This window comes from Miniopterus schreibersii, assembly GCF_964146895.1.
Source record: "Miniopterus schreibersii genome assembly, chromosome: 11".
Lineage (NCBI taxonomy): Eukaryota > Metazoa > Chordata > Mammalia > Chiroptera > Miniopteridae > Miniopterus > Miniopterus schreibersii.
This window is the reverse complement of record NC_138111.1, coordinates 20,303,691-20,322,384: the sequence shown is the minus strand read 5'-3', so window position 1 is coordinate 20,322,384 and position 18,694 is coordinate 20,303,691. Positions and strand designations below refer to the sequence as shown.

Genomic DNA, 18,694 nt, shown 5'->3' with positions numbered 1-18,694 from the left:
CAAGAGATGTGGGGATCCCAGGGCAATGTTTGGCAGGCGAGGACAGGGAACCTGGTTCTGGGTGAGACGATTTTGCCAGACTCTACATCTTGCTGTGCCAACCCTGAGGCTATCCTAACTTACCTCAGACTCAGAAACCCAAGAGGCGAAATGTCATGTGTTTATGCCTCGTAGTTCCTTTTCTAAAAAATTTAAACAATGTGCTTTCTCTTAATTCAATGGTTCTCGAACTGGAGGACTTCTTAAAACAGATTACCCCACTCTCAGAGTTTCTGATTTAGTCGGTCTGGGGACGAAGCCTGAGAGTTTGCACTTCTACCAAGTTACCAGGTGGTGCTGATGCAGCTGGTTCTAGGATTACATCGGAGAACAAAGGTGTTAGTCTATTAGTAAAGCTACTTGTGAAATTTTCTAAACTGACTTGCCGGTGAAAAGGTTAAGTGCAGAAAAGGAAAAGGACTTGCCCATAAGCCAGAAGCAGCTAGAGTGGGTTGGGGGTGCAGACTTAGTGGCCAGCTATGCCCACGAGAGCCTGGATGGGCCGGGGAAGAGAAGTCACAGCCAGAAGGGAGGGACTAGCTATTCCTGGATGGAAATGAGGGGAAGCAGAAGGCCAGGCTGAGCTGGGCAGGGGAGCCAGACAGGCTACAGAGACAGAGAGCTGGCAAGGGCAGAAGTCAAATGGGGGTAGAGCTCTTGTCAAAAGCTGCAGGCTCCTGACTGGGCAGCAGGGAAAGATCAGGGGAGGGAAAACACAAGCAGCCAGTAGTGAGCTCCTGGGATTGTGGCCTGTGACAGAATCTGATGATCACATTTCAGCCCCGGCTCACTGTCTCCAAAGCTTCTCTCTGCCTCTTTCTGCCCATTAGTCATAAAGTGCTCAGGAGTTGCCCTCTGACAGTAGTGAGGTGAAGTTCTTGCAGCAAGAGAACTGAAGACAGCACTAAACGCTGCTTCTTCCCCTTAGTGGTGGTCAGACAGTGGCACGCAGGGCCAAAGCTGGGGTGGTTTGACCTCTGATGTTCTCCAATCCCTAGGCTGCATTTCTCCCTCACGGGAAGCTGACTCGGCTGCTGTGTTTGCGCGGTGCAGAGCGCGGCCTTGGGCCTTTGTGGCGACACCAGTGGGCTAGAGGCTGGGTGCCTGGCTGTTCTCCCTACTCCTGGAACTGGGACGGCTTGAATAGGAGTCTCCTTTCCTTTGATTATGCCTTTCAGCTATAGGAACAAAATTGTGTTCATAGGCTCTTCCTGGACCCCGGCCTTCAAGCACTGCCCACCTAGCCGGAGCCAGGTTCCTCTTTTCCCTTTTCTACCTTTTATCCCATTTCCTGTACATGTCTGTTCAGTTCAAAAAGGATTTGTTGAGTGCATACTAGATGTCAGGCCCTGTGTTGTGGATACAGTAAAAAAAAAAAAATTTAAAAATCTCCACTGCCTGTCCTAGCTTGGTTTGGCTCTGTGGTTAGAGTGTCAGCTTGCAGACTGAAGGGTTGCGGGTTCGATTCCAGCCAAGGGGCACCTACCTCGGGTGCAGGTGTGCAGGGAGGCAGCCAATCTATGTGTCTCTCTCACACGGATGTTTCTCTCTCTCCTGCCCACTCTCTCTGAAAAGCACTGGAAAAAATATCCTCCAGTGAGAATTAAAAAATAAATAAAAAATTCAATTGTCAAGGAAATCATATAGTCAGGGAGACCCCTGCATAGAGATAATTACAGCCCTGTAGGATGAATGCTGCTTCTTTCTTTTTAAAAATATGTTTGTATTGATTTTAGAGAGGAAGGGAGAGGGGGAGAGAGAGGGAGAGAGACATCAGTGTGATCCATTGGCTGCCTGCCTCCAGGGCACACCCCAAATGGGGATGGAGCCCGCAACCTGGGCACCGGCACTGACCAGGCATCGAACCAGAGACCTTCCAGGGCACAGGGTATGACGCTCAACCAACTGGGCCACGCCGGCCAGGGCTGAATGCTGTTCCTTAGACGTAAAGCTCATGCCCTCTTAGGGCCTTTGTATTTGCTGTCCTTCTGTCTAGAATGCTCTTCTCTAGATCTCTGTCTGGGTCATTCTCGAGCTTCACTCAGGTCACTCCCGAGAGAGGCCTTCCCTGATTTTCCCATGGAAAACGGAGCCCTCACAATTCTCTGGGTCCATTTCACCCCATATAATTTTTCCTACAGCACCTCTAGCCACCTCACATTATCTATTTAAATCAGGGGCGGCGGGGAAAGGCCAGCCTCCCACACTGGACTGTAAGCTCTAGAGGGGAGGCCTCAGGGCCTTGACACTGCCAAATTCTCAGTTCATAGCACTGGTACCTAAGAGGCACTCGGTATGTATTTCCTTTCTGTTCTTTCGCCCTGAGTGGTGGCCAGTTGAACTTTTCCGAGCCTGTCGGGTCATCGGGCGGGGGGCGGCGGCCTGCCTTTTGGGGACGCACATGCTCCTCCTGCCTTCCCAAGCTCTCTACAGCGGGCACGGTGCCCTCCGTCCCGCCAGCGCCCACCAAGAGCTAGCATTTGCTGAGCGCAAACTGCGCGCGGGGCCCTTCACATACGCTCTTCAGTCCTCACAATGCTCTGCAAAGTCAGCACTTTCTCTCCGTTTACCGGAGATGAAACAGGCTCAGGGACAGAGACCTGCTCAAAAACCACAGACAGTAAGGTGCCCGGGGAGGGGGGGGGCTCTCCGGGGAAGGGCTGCCCACATCTCCGCACGCCCCCACAGGCCTTTCCCCTCTTTCCACGACATCCCCCTGACAGCCCGCGCCCTCTCCTTCCCACTGCGCAGGGGGCCCGGGCCAGCGCGCCCGCTCCTCCAGCGCCCGTGGGTCGGCGCTGCAGCCGCGCGCGGGACGGAGAGGGGCCGGTCTGCGCCCGGGCCAGCGCCCTCCTTCCCGGGCCCTCCCCACGGCCCGCAGCTGGACGCCCAGGGGTCCGTGCCAAGGCCTGCAGCGACCGCGCGCGCCGGAGCAGCGAGGACGCGGGAAGGAAAGAGGCTCTTGGACAGGACCCGCGGGCCTGAGGGGCGCGCACAGCCCCCGCGCCGCCGCTCCCCGCAGGCACCCGGCGCCGCCGAGCCAGCAGCGCGCATGCGCGGGCGCCCCTCGCCCCGCCCCTCCCCCTCCCCCTCCCGCCGCGAGCCGCCCTTTCACCCTGGCAACGGCGGCCTGGCGGCGGCGCGCGGGCTGGGCGCGGACCGGGCGGGGCCGGGAGGCGGCGCCGCGGGCGGAGGCTGAGGCTGAGGCGGCGCGGCCGAGGATAGCGGCGGCCCGGTGTAGCGGTCTCGGCGTGTCCGACCTCTCTCCGCCTCCTCACACGCTTCTCCGACGCGGCTTCGGGGTCCCCCCGGACTTAGCCCCTGGCCATGGACTCCCAGAAAGTGAGCGCGGAGGGGGCGCTGGCCCCCGGGGCCGGGCGGAGGGTGGGCGGGGCGCGCCGGGCCGGGTGGGCGGCGGGGCGGCGGGGCCGGGCTGCGGCGGCGGAGGGGAGGCCGTCAGGCCTGCCTTCCCCGGGGGAGCGAAGCGGCGGCCGCCCGGCTGCGGGGACCGCGCCCCGTGACCCGGAATGGCCTCTGCCCTACACTGGGTCCTGGGCCCCGGCTCCCTAAGGCGAATAGGGAGGCGCCCCCGTAGCTCCATCGATAACTTGTGCAGCGCTCGCGGCCTCCCAGCCTGCGAGGGAGGCTTGTCCCACCGCAGCAGGTGAGGGGACCGGGGCGCGGGGTCTGCCCGCTGACGCCCGCGGGTGCTCTTCCCTCCGCCCCGCCCCGCCCCGGGTCTGTGGGCGCAGCACGTGCTGCTTCAGACGGGGAACCCTGTCCCCCTAGCACCGCCCCACCCTTCGCGGCTGGTTCCTCCGCAGGTCTCGGTGTTTGGTGTGGGTGGATTGGGCGGAAAAAGCTGAAGAGTTGTCAGGGCAGCGGTCGCACCCTCTTTGGCCAGTTCGGTGTTGCTGGTCACAGTTACCTTAGTGGCGATTGTGGCGTGTTTTATACTTTCCGAACAAGTTTAAGGGAAGGATATAGAGACCTAGCCGGTTCAGTTAAAAAAGAAAATTTTTTTCGAGAACCTAGCCAATGTTTTGAGTACAGTCAGAAGTGAGTGATTTATATTCAGCCGTAATCCCTATATAGAAATCAGCCAGCCTGTTCTCTTTGTTAGATGATAGTAATTGAAATATAGTACAGTAAGGAAACGCAGCGTTATGAATAATGTAGCAGGGGAAAACAAGGGCATATCCAAGCGGCCATTCTTTTCTATTATTAGATAGAAAGCACTGGAAAGACCTATTAGGACAATGTTTTCTGTCATCTTGCCTGGATTCACCTCCCCGAGGAGCACGAGGGGCAGGAGAGAATAGTGTAGGGATGTGTTAAGTGTTGGCTGTTACAGTATTTGACAAAAGTGCATGGGATTTCATTGTAGCTTGAAACTCGGTTGGGTATACTCAGTTTTTATTTCTATGACTATTAGTTTTAAAAACTACAATTTGTATGTTTTTAATATGTACATGTTTAAAACATTTCTGCCTAAATTTGTAAAACATTTCACAGCTTATTTGATTTTTTAGATAAAAGTCATATGATATCTGAACGGATATTATTAGTTCAGGGCAGATGGAAGGGCGAAGACTTGGAGTCCAGAGACTTGGGTTCTATGCTGCTGTTTACTGGCTCTGTGATATGGAGCAAATCACTTAACTGTGATTAATCTATTTTTTCATCTGTGCAGTGGAAGCAAGAATATTTTGTAGGGTTATTTTTAAAATCAGGTGAAATAATTCATTATGAAAACATACAGTGTTTTTAAAGTTTATAAAAATAAGTACTGAAGTACTCTATGTGCTATAAAATATAATTTGAAAAAGTATTTTAATACGGATCGTTTTATTCTGCCAGGGCATGCATTATCACTCATTTTCTTAAGGACTTAAGGAGGTTGTGATTTGTGCAAGGTCATACCACTAGCCATAGGGCTAAGATTTGAACTTATTTGGTCTAGGTCCAAATGATGTATATGAGTACCAACACATACCATGTGCAGTTTCCCCAGAGGAAGCAAAGAATTACCTCCTCTTTCTTACTGATACTAATATAGCTTATTTGTGATAAGTGAGAATCAACTTATCAATATCAGAAAATGTGTTGAATTTCATTGGTGGTATCAAATAATATTTTAAATAAAAAAACTGTTTTATAGCTTAAAGAATATCTAATGTTAATACTTTAACCATGAATTGTTGTCATGAATTACTGCAGAATCCATTATGTACAGGGTTATGGGAGGCAAAAGGAGGTTTACACAGTTGTGAATATGCAAAACAGAGTTTATTCTTGTATTATTATTTATTAATTATTGTATTATTTTCCATATGAGCAACTGCAAACCTATTTTTGCCCCACCCTGTACTTCAGCTAATAATGAACTAAACTGGATTTTTATTTCTCTTTAAATAAGACAGTAAGTAGTACACCCCTGGCATGATTTTTCTTTCCTATTGTAAAATGTTACAATGAAAGTAGTAGCAGGGATGGTACCTGTGCAAGTGGCAAAGGGTGAGGATGGCTTGAATATATACCTTTTGTAAGGCATTGGAATTTGGGGCTTAAATTATTAAGAGGATGGCTTTGGAGCAGGTCTCCTGTCCTACTATTTATGAGCTGAATGAGCATGGGTAATTTGCTCTGTTTCCTCATCTATAAAATAGAGATGATAATTGTTTTTATCTCAAAGAGTTATTGTGAGGGTTGTGTTAATTTTTAAAAATCATTTGGTGCCTAGCACACATGAGAACTCTCTGTTAGCTATTGTTATTAATTTCGTAATCCCAACTTTAAAATAACTTTCTCCTTTTGTTGGTAATTTATGCAACTATTTTTCTGATCCAGTCTAGCCATTTTTTACCTTTGTCCTTAAGTTTTAAAGTATGTTTTCTGTTTTTATATCTGTAATAAATGATTTCAAATGGTGATGCCAAAGAACAGTTGTTAAATTCTAATTGAAAGAGGATTGGAAGTTCCAACTCATGAAATCTGACAATAGAGGTTAACTGGACAGTCTTACAGAAGCTTGATGGTGGCTAGTAAGCAAATGGATTAGCTTGACCAGCTGCTTTTTTGTCTGTGAAAATAACTTGGACTTCAATGTTGTGTTAGCAACAGATGCTCTGTTTGAGTAGAGGAAGAAAACATAATTGCCTTGGGAATGTAAGGCATACTGTTGGATACAGAAAACCACAGTATTATCTCCTAGAAATAAACAGAAGGATTTTGTTTATATTGAGTTTCTGGGACAGTTTTGTGAGCAGGATGTGTTATGGATAGGTGGCTTTGTTTGATACTCAGACCTTTTGATTATGTCCTTAAGTGGTTTTAAGATAAAATCCCAAAGGTTTCTTTACCCAATGAAATGTGTATATTCAAAGAAACCATTGAAACAAATAAGACCTGTACCTTTTAAGAATGTCGGCACTTAGAATTTGATAGTTTAAGTTAATTTTTTGTGCAGGAGATCATTCACATTCATAGGAATTACTGTTTCTAGGAAAAGGTATGTGCTGTAGGAATAATAAAGGTAGAGAGGAAGGGGGAAGAGATCCCAGAGGAAGGATGTCACTAAGAGCAGACGTCAATTGTTTGCTTTCCCCCATGTTTTCCTATGTATTCTTTACTTTCTACGACTTGGAAAGGGCTAGTGACAGTCAGGTGAGACTTGACTGTATAAGGCTGGACAAACGTAGAGTGGGGAGATTGAACTGAGTAGGGGAGTTTAAAGTGTAACAGCCTGCAGCAAGCAGCATGTCTACACTTGGCTTCCTTATTCCAGTTTCCTCCTCTGGTATTGGCTATCCTTTGCCTTCTTATTGTACCCTAGCAGTTCAAAGACCACCCTATCCAGATAACCTATCAACTGTCTAATCCAAAATTACTCCCCCTTGTTTAAAAAATATTCTCGAGAAAAGGAAATAAAAATAAAATATTGTTTTGCATCTAGTGTTGTGTTAGAGTGCTTTAAACTCTCACAGCAGCTCTTATTCTTATTGCACAGGTATGGAAAATGAAACTCAGAGAGGGTAAGTGTCTTGTTCAGAGTCACACAGCTAGCAAGTGGTATTCTGAAGTCAAATCAGACCTGTCTTTACCGCCAAACTTTTTTCATTATCACCCTCCTTACCTGAATTCTTTGCCTTTAAATGGTGGTCTGATTAAAGTAACTAAAACTTACAGGAATAAAGTAAATTTTTAAAAATATATATATCTTTATTGTTTTCAGAGAGAGGAAAGGAGAGGGAGAGATAGAAACATCAATGACGAGTCATTGATCGGTTGCCTGAAGCCCGCAACCCGGGCATGTGCCCTGACCAGGAATCAAACCCTGATCGCCTGGATCGTAGGTCGATGCTCAACTGCTGAGCCACGCCCGGCCGGGCTAAAGTAAAATTTTTAAAGAAGCTAGTTAAGGCTATTGAAAATAGTTGATAGAAAGTACAGAACATGATATAGATAAAAACCAGGAATTTAGTCTTTCTTGATGCCCCAAATAAAGTCATTTTTTTCCTGAGGTGTATACAGCGTGGGGTAAAAGTAGGTTTACAGTTGTTGGTATGGGAAATAATATAATAATTAATAATACAAGAATAAACTCTTTCACCTACTCACAACTGTAAACCTACTTTTGCCCCACCCTGTATGTCTTTTCTCCAGTATGTCTTTTTCTTTTTTGAGGGAGGTTCTTGCTTTCTAAAGTAGAGCTGTGAACAGGAAAGTATAAGTGGGGTTTTATACACCCAGCCAATCACAACTGTAAGCATTCCTGTGGACTGGATCAAAGTAATCTGGGATGATGTACAGGGAATGAGGTACTCTCTTCAAAGGACCATACTGACATACTCATGATCACTATATTTAAATACAGATATCTTAATTTCTTATTGAAACTTGTCAGTTTAAGAAATTAGAAATATAGTGAAGCAGACCTTAAAAAATTTTTTTAACACAATGCTGCTTTGCAATGTCTAGCTGAATGTGAGCAGGATTATTCATGCAGCAAACACACTGAATGTTTCCCTTAAGTGTCCAACCTAGGGTGGACAATATTTTGAAGTTAGTGGATTTTGTCTCCAGCTTTCTTTTATATGTTTTATACCCTCAGTGGGCTCTTTTTCCCAGGCACAGGTTCTGATATCCTCTGGTTGCAGTTATTAATACTTGTTGATTGATAGCTAATTATATTTTGAACATATTTATAATAAAGTGTTAACACAGCCAACCTATGTACTTTTGTTACATTTTAAATGTAAGTAATAGAAGTTTATTGCAGGAAAATAGAAAATACAGATAAATGAAAATAAAAGTCACTCATAATCCTGCCACGCTGAAGTAACCCCTTTTAACATTTGTATGGATTACATTCCAATCTTTTTTAAGTATATAGAAACTTAAAAAACTATGGTATCATGCATCACATCTGAGCACAATACTCTTGTTTGTGTTGCCATAGGTACGGTCAACTGGTAAGGTTCTGGTTGTCTAGCTTACCAGCTGGCTAGAGCTCCCTGGATTTCAACTGTTGTCACCAAATTGAAAGGAGAGGTCTGTGGTGTAGAGCAGTAATTTTCAACCAGTGAGCCACAGCAGGCACACCGGTGTGCCGCAATAATTTTTAAAACATGCAGCACCTGGCTATTTAGTCAGGGGCACTGACCTTTTTACTTAGATTGTCAAATAAAAAAAATGACAGTAGCCAACACAACAATAGTCATCTGGTGTGAATGAATCAAAATTATACTTTTTTTTTTTTTTTTTGGTCAGATTGGCAAAAAAATGGTGGTTTCATTGGTTCCTTTGCTCTGGTTGCAGAACCGTATGATTTTTTGTTTAGTACCCAGCAGTGTAAGCAGTCTAGGGTAGAGTAAAAGTACAGGCTTTGGAGACAGCTTCCTCTATTTGAATTGTGACTGCCACTTGATAGCTGTATGTCTAAGAACGTTTCTTAACTTGTTTTAACCTTCCTTTTCTTCAACCATAAAATCAAAGACTAATGTACTACTTTTCAAAAATCTATTGTGAAGATTAAAAAGATATTCCTTGTTCATAGCGTAGCACAGTGCCTGGCACAAAGAAAGTGCTTAATGAATGCTAACTGAAATGGCTATGATAATAGTTTGACCCTCATAAGTTGTAGATCGGTCAGTAATTAGTGATATTTGCAGTGGTTCTAGATTTGTGTATCTCAACTGTCTGAAATACTAATGTAGAATTTGAATCAGAAATCTTCTCCTGGTGACTGTGGTGTGTGACCAAAGGATTGTATCTGAGATTGCCTGTGCACACTTTTTTGGAGACATATGTCCTGTATATTTTACTATGCTCCAGCAGAATTGGTATTTGTAAAGCATATCTTCAGACTTACCTCACCTAGAACTTACAGTTATGGCCACCTGACATCATGCAAAATAGTAGGTGCTGGGGAGAAACCCATAAATCAAAGTGTTTCTTAATTATGACCACTTGGTTATCGATGCCATTGATTCAGAGTAGCATATAAACCTGGGTGTAGTGTTTTTTTGCCACTGATTCTAACAGCAGGAAGTTTGTGCATCATAAGTTCAGAGGTTTGTTGCACTGGCTAGTTTGCAGTTAAGTAGACTAAGTTGGCAGAGTTTTTTGTTAGATGCAGCAGAATTAAGACTGACATTTGCATTTGTCATCTTCACGTATATTAAGTTAAAACCAGTAGAACCATGCCATTTCAAATCGTGAAAGTCATCATGTAGTAAGAATAGCTGTTTCTGTTGCCCTTGTATCTGTCAGGATGGAATGTGTTACAACCTATTGATCAGTTCGTTTTTTTCAGTCTTGAAGTACAATCTTAGTCCTTTTGGTGCCCTTAGTTGTTCTGACTACCTTTTCATGAACTTCTGATCTTTACTTTCATGTAGTACAGAGTAATAGTTAAGAGCACAGACTCAAGGGTCAGACTGCCTTAATTTGAATCTTGGCTCTGCCATGTATTACTTCTGAGATCCTGGGCAAGCTATTTAACCTCCCTAAATCTCAGCTTCTGACTTGGAAATTGGGGATAATAATAGTATTCTACCTCATAGGATTCTTGAGAGGATTAAGTGAATTCAGGTATCCTCTGCTTTTTGCAGGTTTGCATTACACGCTTCACTTTTACATGAGACTTTTACATCAGGCATACCTGTTTTCTCTAACCGAAAGAAATCTGAAGATTTTTGCTTTTGCGAAAAAAGGCTAAAAGCACAAGAAGCTTTTAGCATTTGTTTTGCAGCCAACCCTTATAGAGGCAGCGTGCACTACAAGCAGCAAGAATTGCACTGCCAAGCTCCTTTTTCACAACTATACCAGCATCTCAGCCTCCAGCCTCCAGCAGCTTTGAACTGTATCTGTAAGCATCTGTGCTTTATCTTGATTTATTTTGTGTATCCCTTCTTTCACTATATGTTAGTGTTAAGTTTTATGTATTAATTTGGTATGATTTGGTAGTTTATTTTTGAAGTCTGGGCATGCTCAGAATTTTTTCTATATAAATTAATGCTAATTGCTTTTTCTCTTAATACCATTTTCACTTACGAAAGGTTTCATAGGAACAGTACTTTTGAATAGTGGGGGATACCTTTATAATGTAAAGAGCTTAAGATAGTTTGGCACTTAAGAGTATAAAAGTGTTAGCTCTTATTTTGCTCAGAGTCTATTGATTGTGCTTTTAGTTCTTATGATTTATAGTGACTATATAACTTTTAGCTATGCTCCTTTAAAGAGGATACCTCATGCCTTGTACATCCCAGATTACTTTGATCCATTCCATGGGAATTCATTGCAATTGTGCTTGGCTGGGGTGCATAAAAACCTTTTTCATGTTAGTGTAGCAGTTTCCTTAGCCTAATTCCATAGTCAAGTAATTGAGAGGCTTAATCCTGATACAGTAGGTTTTTTTGTTTGTTTGTTTTGAGGTCCTGGTAACGGGGCGGGGGGGGGGGTGGTTGTAACCAAAGGATTGTGTCTGAGATTGCCTCTGCACACTTCTTTGGAGACCTTTGTCCTATATATTTTACTATGATCCAGCAAAATTGGTGTTTGTCAAAGCATATCTTTAGACTTAGATCATCTAGAATTTTTAGTGTGGCCACCTGACATCTTGCAAAATACAATTAAATTTTCCAGAGAAGCTTGGGATAATTTATATAGCCTTTATCCATGTATGTTTATCACTTTGTCCATCAGTGTTTGCAAGGTAATGGGAGACTTGAGATCTGAGATGAAATCTGAGACCCTTGTAGGCATCCTTTCAGATTGATAGGATCCCATGGAGCAGATGAAAGTTTTCTTGCCTTCCTTCACCCTCAGGCTTTGATAATAAATGAGGCAGATATATGTCCTAATGGGCTTATTCTATAAATATTTTGGGGGGGACTTATTTTTTTTAATCCTCACTTGAGAATATGTTTTTACTGATTTTAGAGAGGGAGGAAGGGAGAGAGAGAGAGAAACATCAATATGAGAAACATCAGTCGGCTGCTTCCAGTTCATGCCCCCATGAGGATCAAACCCACAACCTAGTACGTTCCTTGACCGGGAATCTAACCTGAGATCCTTCGGTGCACAGGACGATACTCCAACCAACTGAACCACACCGGCCAGGGCTAGAACTTCTTCTAACAATACATTGTGTATACATTTCTGTTTTTGCAGCTGGTAGTGCTATTTGCAGAGATAGAACACAGGAGGGGGGCTCAGGTTTAGTGGGGGACATTATGACATGTTGAGTTTTGAAGTGCTTGTGAGACATCCAAGTGGAGATTTCAAGTAAGCAGTTGGATTAAAATGGTCTGGAGCTCGGAGGAGAGGTGCTGTATCTAATGGTGCGCAGTTTGTGCACAGCTTACATCGCACTCATTGAGACTCCTGGCTTGGCACTTGCTCCTCAACTTCTCTGTCAATTACTTGGGTCTCCATTAGAAACATCATTGATTAAATTTGGAGGAGCTGGAACAATAGAATGGGGTAGAAAACTCAGTGCATTGTGGTATCTTTTAGTTCTATTCTGCCTGTTTCTCGAAGTTTCTGAATATAGAATATACAGATATCCTGCTCTGGCATGTTGCCTGCCATATTTAGAAAATATGTTTTAAGAATTCTGCTAGAATACTTTCAACAATAAAGATAAATTGTTTTAAAAAAAGAATTCTGCTAGATATGGTACCTATTCAACCACTCTCCTCTTGCATAATTCCTGTATTGGGCACACACTATCCTGGTGTATACCTCTTCTCTGACTCCTACCACCTGGAGAAAACGTCAGCTTCATGTTACATGTACAAGCTAGGGTTAAGTTTCAGAACTCAGCTCATGTCCTTATCTTTTAGTTTTGGTTTGTTTTTTTTTTCTAAATAAGTTTTGGTGTTGGTGGTAGTTTGTCTTAAATATTTTGGTTACTTGTCATTTGTTTACCAGTTCTACTGATCTCCGAGTTTCTTAGTTCTTTCTATCTTCTGCCATTTCCACCCTAGCAAGTCCCTATCCTTATGAGGGCCAGAATGGTAAAAGCTCTGGTCCCTTTCATAAGTTATTTCCCAGCCCTCCCTGGTGAACTTCCTTTATAGTAGAACACTAATTGTGAGCTCTTGATTGCAGCCTTTTGGGTTTGCTCATTCTCTTCACAGCAGCAGATTAAAGGGCAAGTGGCTTCAGAGCTTCTGGAGCCCTTGTCTCACTCAGCAGCCTGCTCTTATGGAACTTTCAAGGAATTGCCCCCCTTTTCTTCTAAATTTAGAAAAGCTTAGGGTAAAGGCACCACTTTTTCTGCATTAGCTACCAAGGTCACGACAGTTGCTTTGGGTTCTGATTCTTGTTCACCTGGATGATTGCTTCTTCTGCAGCCATGATTGCTAATGTATTTAGTTAGATTTAGAGGAAGTATTCTAAAGTGGTAAAGAGCATAGCTTTGGTGACAGACTGAGCATGGTCTTTACCTTACTATCAGTATCATTTTGGGCAACTAGTTGAATCTCCATTTTCTCATTTGTATAATATGGATGTAACCCTGCCATTAGTGGTAGAAGAGGAGGCAGTCCTTGAACCAGAAAGAGCCCAATCTTACTGAAGCTTACTGATAGCAGAATCGTTTTTACTGTTCCATTGTGTTGTTTTTAAATATTTAATCTATCTTGCATGAATATTTGGAAGACTCTTTTTTTTTAAATCCTCACCCGAGGTTATGTTTATTAATTTTGGAGAGAAAGGAAAGGAGAGAAACATCGATGTTTGAGAGAAACATCCATTGGTTGCCTCCCGTATGTGCCCTGACTGGGGATCAAGCCCACACTCTTTTGGTGTACAGGGTGACACTCCAACCCATTGAGCCAACTGGCCAGGGTAACTTGGAAGACTCTTAAGTCATCTGCCCCCCTTTTCTATGTCTCTCCAACTGTGCCCACCTCTCCCCCAAGTCCAGGCTCCATTCCAATGGTCGTCTTTGCATTCAAATCTTGGTGCACCTGTTTCTGGGAGTTACACCACCAGGATAAACACCTAACTCTTCGTGTGGGTTTCCTTTCATAGCATAACTTAATTGTGTTATTGTACTAAGATACCACAAGCAGTGAGGATGGGACAAAATAGTTATAGGTGAGTACAGCAGAGGGTCCTAGGCAGCCCCAGGGATGATGATAAGACCTACTTACCTGCAGGGATTGTTGAGAGAATTAAATGAAAACTTGTAATTCTTTTTAACTTTTCACTATCATAATGCTTTATGAGCATTTACATAAAGTATTATCTCTTTATCAGATTATTTCCTGGGCTCTTTTTTATAGTCTTTTATCAATATTTGGTTATATTTTGAGGAGAACCTTCATCACAAAGAATCTTATGGGAAATTATTAAAATATTTACACTTGTAGGTGCTTACAGATACAAGGCTTGTGTGTCCAGAAAAATTATAAAGTAAAAGCACTTGCATTTGATTTTTACTGAGGATATGAGTACCTTGTTTGGGTTTTGCTATTACTACCTATGGAGAGTTATTAAATAACTAAACCTCTGCTGTCCAATATGACAGTACTTGTTACACATGGCTATAAAAAGGGAAATTAAAGTTAAAAAAATAAATTTAGGTTCTCAGTTGCTCTATCCACATTTCAAAAGCACATTAGCTTCATGTGGCTAGTGACTGTCTTATTGGATGGCACATATAGAGGATATTTCCATCATAGCAGGAAATTTTATTGGATAGTATTGAACTAGAGTGTATGTGAAACTTAAATAACCAAGTGTTTTATTTACATAGGAAGCATTATCAAAAAGTCTGAGGTATTTGCTATTGAAATTACTTACCTTATTTATTATGCTTCTACAGCATCTATAAATATTACATTGAATTTTGTAATTTAAACTGCACATTTATTACCTATTTTCATATTTCTAAAATATGTTTTATATTTTTATAAGTAAATAAAATGTCAAATTTCAGTGTCTCTGTTTTTATTCCTAATACTCTCATGTTGTATTCGAAGTTTCCATTTGTTTTTGCAGTCTTTAAGGTTTGATTCTATTTTACTACAGCCTTATGACCTAAAATAATACTATTGATATTAATTAATAGTGATCATCTTCATTCTGAAAGGTATGATGGTGATTAACTTGTATATTAGGAATAAGAGGTTTTAAAACAGTACACCTACATATCCCACCTTGTTGTTATAGGCCTTTGGAGATTTTGAACGAGAAGCTTTACATTGCTCCTATTTATTATATAATATACTTTTTTTTTTTTTTTTAATATATCTTTATTGATTTCAGAGAGAGGAAAAGAGAAGGAGAGAGATAGAAACATCAAGGATGAAACAGTCATTGATTGAGCCTGCAACCCGGGCATGTGCCCTGACCGGGAATCGAATCCCGATCGCCTGGATCCTAGGTCGATGCTCAACCGCTGAGCCACGCCCGGCCAGGCAGTCTTATATAGTGTTTATTTAGAGAATTGTCAATGAAGTTTATAATTCTCTTTTATTAAAATATCATAATGTTTCATTTATTCTAGGAAGCTCTACAAAGGATCATTTCAACTCTGGCAAATAAAAATGATGAAATTCAGAACTTCATTGATACACTAAATCAAACACTAAAAGGAGTTCAGGTATGAATGAATCTCTTTTAAAAGTTTGTGTAAATATGTTATAGTGAATGATTGTTGGATCAAATCAGAAGTATAAAAACACCCATCAACTCTAGATTATAAACTAATGGAGATGAGAGCAGGGTTTTTAAATGTCAGATTAAAAACACTTTCTTTGCTATTCTTGCAATTCTCCATGGAATGATCGAGTAGTAAGGGAAACACAAAATTCTGGAATTGTAGTTACTAGGGAATATTACAGTGCTCATTTTCCATTTTATGTTTGTCTTTTCTAATTCTGAGAGCAAATTGTACCTTTCAAAAGTACTGAGAAGCTAAGCATTCCTTATACAGTAAATAGTGGAAGAAAAATGTAAGTGGTAAGAGGTCTCCTTGTAGAACTAGATGAAGGTAAAACATAAAAGTAAAAGGTAAAGTGCCCAATGAGGAGACAGAGGAATACTTAAGAAAATGGTCCCAGGTTTGGGGAGATAATTCACTGTAAATAAGCAAATGTTGATGGTGGGAGGTACCTTAAAATAAGCTGGTGATGCTTTCCCATGAATGTTTGTTAATTAATTTAAACGACATTTCTTTGTAAAATAAGCATAGGTGATTTGTAGGACATTTGTAGACAGTGAATCGTTTCTTAGGGTTTTTGTTTGTTTTAACCTAGGTAATTGTCTGGTCCTTGGCCTGTTAGACCTTATAGTCATTGTATTTCCTTTACTTCTGAGTTTACTGTAATTGAAGTCAGTTGATTATGATGTTCACCACTTTAACTGTCTTTCTTTAACTATTTTATTGGAAAATTTGGTGAATTCACAAATCCACTTTTTTTAAGTAAGCAAAACTGGAAATTCTAAAACTCTTGATTTGTGGGTGAGAGAATCATCACATTTGAAACCTGTACAAAGAAACCAGAAGATAGAATTAACCCAAAATATTTTTCTGGTTGCCAGATTAATAGCACTCTACTTTGGAATCCAGAAAAAAAAAAATAGAGGAGTTATTAAGCTACACTGGTCACTGAAGATGGGGGCATACAAGGGAGTGAGCAAGAGACTATAACAGTGTGCCAGTTGTTTATTGAGGGGAAAAAGAGTAGTCCATTTCCTTTTGGGTGAGTAAACTGAGGCCCAGGAATTTATGTGGCTTGTCCAAGTTCATACTATTATTGAGTGGTTGCTGTGGGATTTGATTTAAGTCTTCTGCCTTCCACACTGCAAATTTTCTTCCACAGCTTGTTTTTACCATTGTAAATAAACTAGTAAAATGATTAACACCCCTTTTGGTAAGACTCTGGTATGGTGATGTCTGGTTTTTATAAACATTATAAGCAAAAGTTTAGATTATGATATTACAGTAGAGTGTATGTATTAGTTCTCTTAGCCAGTGCCAATTTGCTTTTTTTTTTTTTAAATATATCTTTATTGATTTCAGAGAGAGGACAGGAGGGGGGAGAGAGAGAGATAGAAACATTAATGATGGGAGAGTCATTGATCGAGCCCGCCACCTGGGCATGTGCCCTGACTGGGAATTGAACCCCGATCGCCTGGATTCTAGGCTGACGCTCAACCGCTGAGCCACGCCTGGCTGGGTCAATTTGCTTTTCTTAATTAAATGATTCATTTAAGTTGAAAAATGCCTTAAGATAATTTCTTCTATCTCATAATTGTGAGATAACTTCTATCTCACAAGTATACATATGGCTTCCCTGGGGATTTAAGAGATATTTTAAATTATTTCTTGTTGAAATATTATCTTACTTAATGAGGCAGTGAGAAGTCAACAGACTTGAAATGCTTTATTAATTCTGCCACTAGCAACTAGTTGTATAGCTTCGGGCAAGTCACTTATGTGTCTTTAATTTCATAAAGTTTTACAGTTTGACTACAAATTCTAGTCAGTAGGTGATTTCTGAAGTTCCTTTCAGCACTCACATCCAATGGTTGATAAATCTCTTTGGATCCAGTAAGGAACTGCTTAGTCTTTAAGTTCTGTTTATCTCTTGTAAATGCAGTATTCTAGACAACCTAAAAGATTTAAAAATTTACACAAAATCATGCCCTGCCGGGCATGGCTCAGTGGTTGAGCGTCGACCTAGGATCCAGGCTATCCGGGTTCGATTCCTGGTCAGGGCACATGCCCGGGTTGTGGGCTAGACAGCTGATCAATGACTCTCTCATCATTGATGTTTCTCTCTCTCCCCCTCTCCTTTCCTCTCTCTGAAATCAATAAAGATATATTAAAAAAAAAAAAAAATTTACACAAAATCAGCCCCATCCGTGTATGTCCAAACTATTCCTCAAGAGTTACAGAATAAACATCTCTGGAGTGTTTTATTAAAGTGCTTCACTAATGATTCGGATACACAGTAAAGGTTGAGAACTATTGACTTAGGGTCTGTGGTAGAGCCTAAAGGTCTGGACAAAGCTGGCAACCTTAAAACAACCTTTCACATTGTCCTATGGAAAGAATACTATAAAACATGAAGAGCACATAGGCTAGTTCATAAAAGACTGCTTAACTCAGAGCATAGCTGAAATAGAACTGTCAACATTAGTAGCCAGCTTCTTGGATTTTTGTGTTTTTAAAGCCTTACGCCAAGTACTAGAATTCTGTTATTTTTATGATGTTAGGCTTAGAGTTTATAATATGGATCTGTTCTCTCTTTTGATAAGTATATTTTAGTTTTTAATGACTGACAGCTGTTCAGTAAAATCATTTTGTTTTGTTTATTAAATAGGAAAATTCTTCTAACATACTTTCAGAGTTAGATGAAGAATTTGATAGTTTATACTCTATATTGGATGAAGTGAAAGAAAGTATGGTTAACAGTATCAAGCAGGAACAAGCTCGTAAATCACAAGAGTTACAGGTGAGATCATAAAACTATTTAAATATGAATAATTTTAGTCTAATGCTTGATTTATTGAAAGCAAAAATTAGTGAATTCCTGTGTGTAACTGTACTTTTATCTTGTAGAGGAATGATTCTTCCCTTTTTTGGCCATAGATACCTTGTTTTTTTAAATTGTGATTTAAAAAAATGTATAATTTACCCTCTTAACCATTTTAAAATGTACTGGTTCATAAGTATTAACTACATTTACATTGTTGTGTAACAGATCTCGAGAACTTTTTTATCTTGCAAACTGAAACCCTATACCCTATTTTCCCCTCACCCCACTGCCTGGCAACCACTATTGTATTTTCTGTTTTCATTATTTTGACTACTGTAGATACCTCCTATAAGTGGAACCATACAGCATCTGTCCCTTTTGTAACTGGCTCATTTCACTCAGCATAATGTCCTCAAGATCTGTCCGTCATTAGGATGTGCCAGGATTTCCTCCTTTTTTATGACTGAATAATATTCCAGTGTATGTATATACTTCATTTTCTTTATTCATTTGTCTGCTTGTGGACATTTGAGTTCCTTCTACCTCTTGCCTATTGTGAATAATGCTGCAGTGAACGTGGGCGTGCTCATATCTCCTTGAGATTCTTTTGGATATATACCCAGAAGTGTGATTGCTGGTCCATATGGTAA

General features: G+C 41.4%; 1 protein-coding gene across 7 annotated transcripts in view; it reads left to right on the top strand.

Moving 5' to 3' along the window:
* Window positions 1–3,175: 3,175 nt before the first annotated feature.
* The window catches only part of FSD1L (fibronectin type III and SPRY domain containing 1 like), a 52,888-nt gene continuing 37,369 nt past the window's right edge, over window positions 3,176–18,694 (top strand). For 4 of the 7 annotated variants that reach the window (XM_081150675.1, XM_081150674.1, XM_081150676.1 and 1 more), the window contains exons 1-3: window positions 3,176–3,381; window positions 15,065–15,160; window positions 17,889–18,020. In XM_081150675.1, coding sequence (XP_081006801.1) covers window positions 3,367–3,381; window positions 15,065–15,160; window positions 17,889–18,020 — 243 coding nt within the window. In that variant the 5' untranslated portion in view covers window positions 3,176–3,366. Of the gene's footprint in view, window positions 3,382–3,469; window positions 3,704–10,154; window positions 10,412–15,064; window positions 15,161–17,888; window positions 18,021–18,694 lie in introns of those variants that run through there. The other 3 variants (XM_081150679.1, XM_081150677.1, XM_081150678.1) reach the window with 2 other exon arrangements.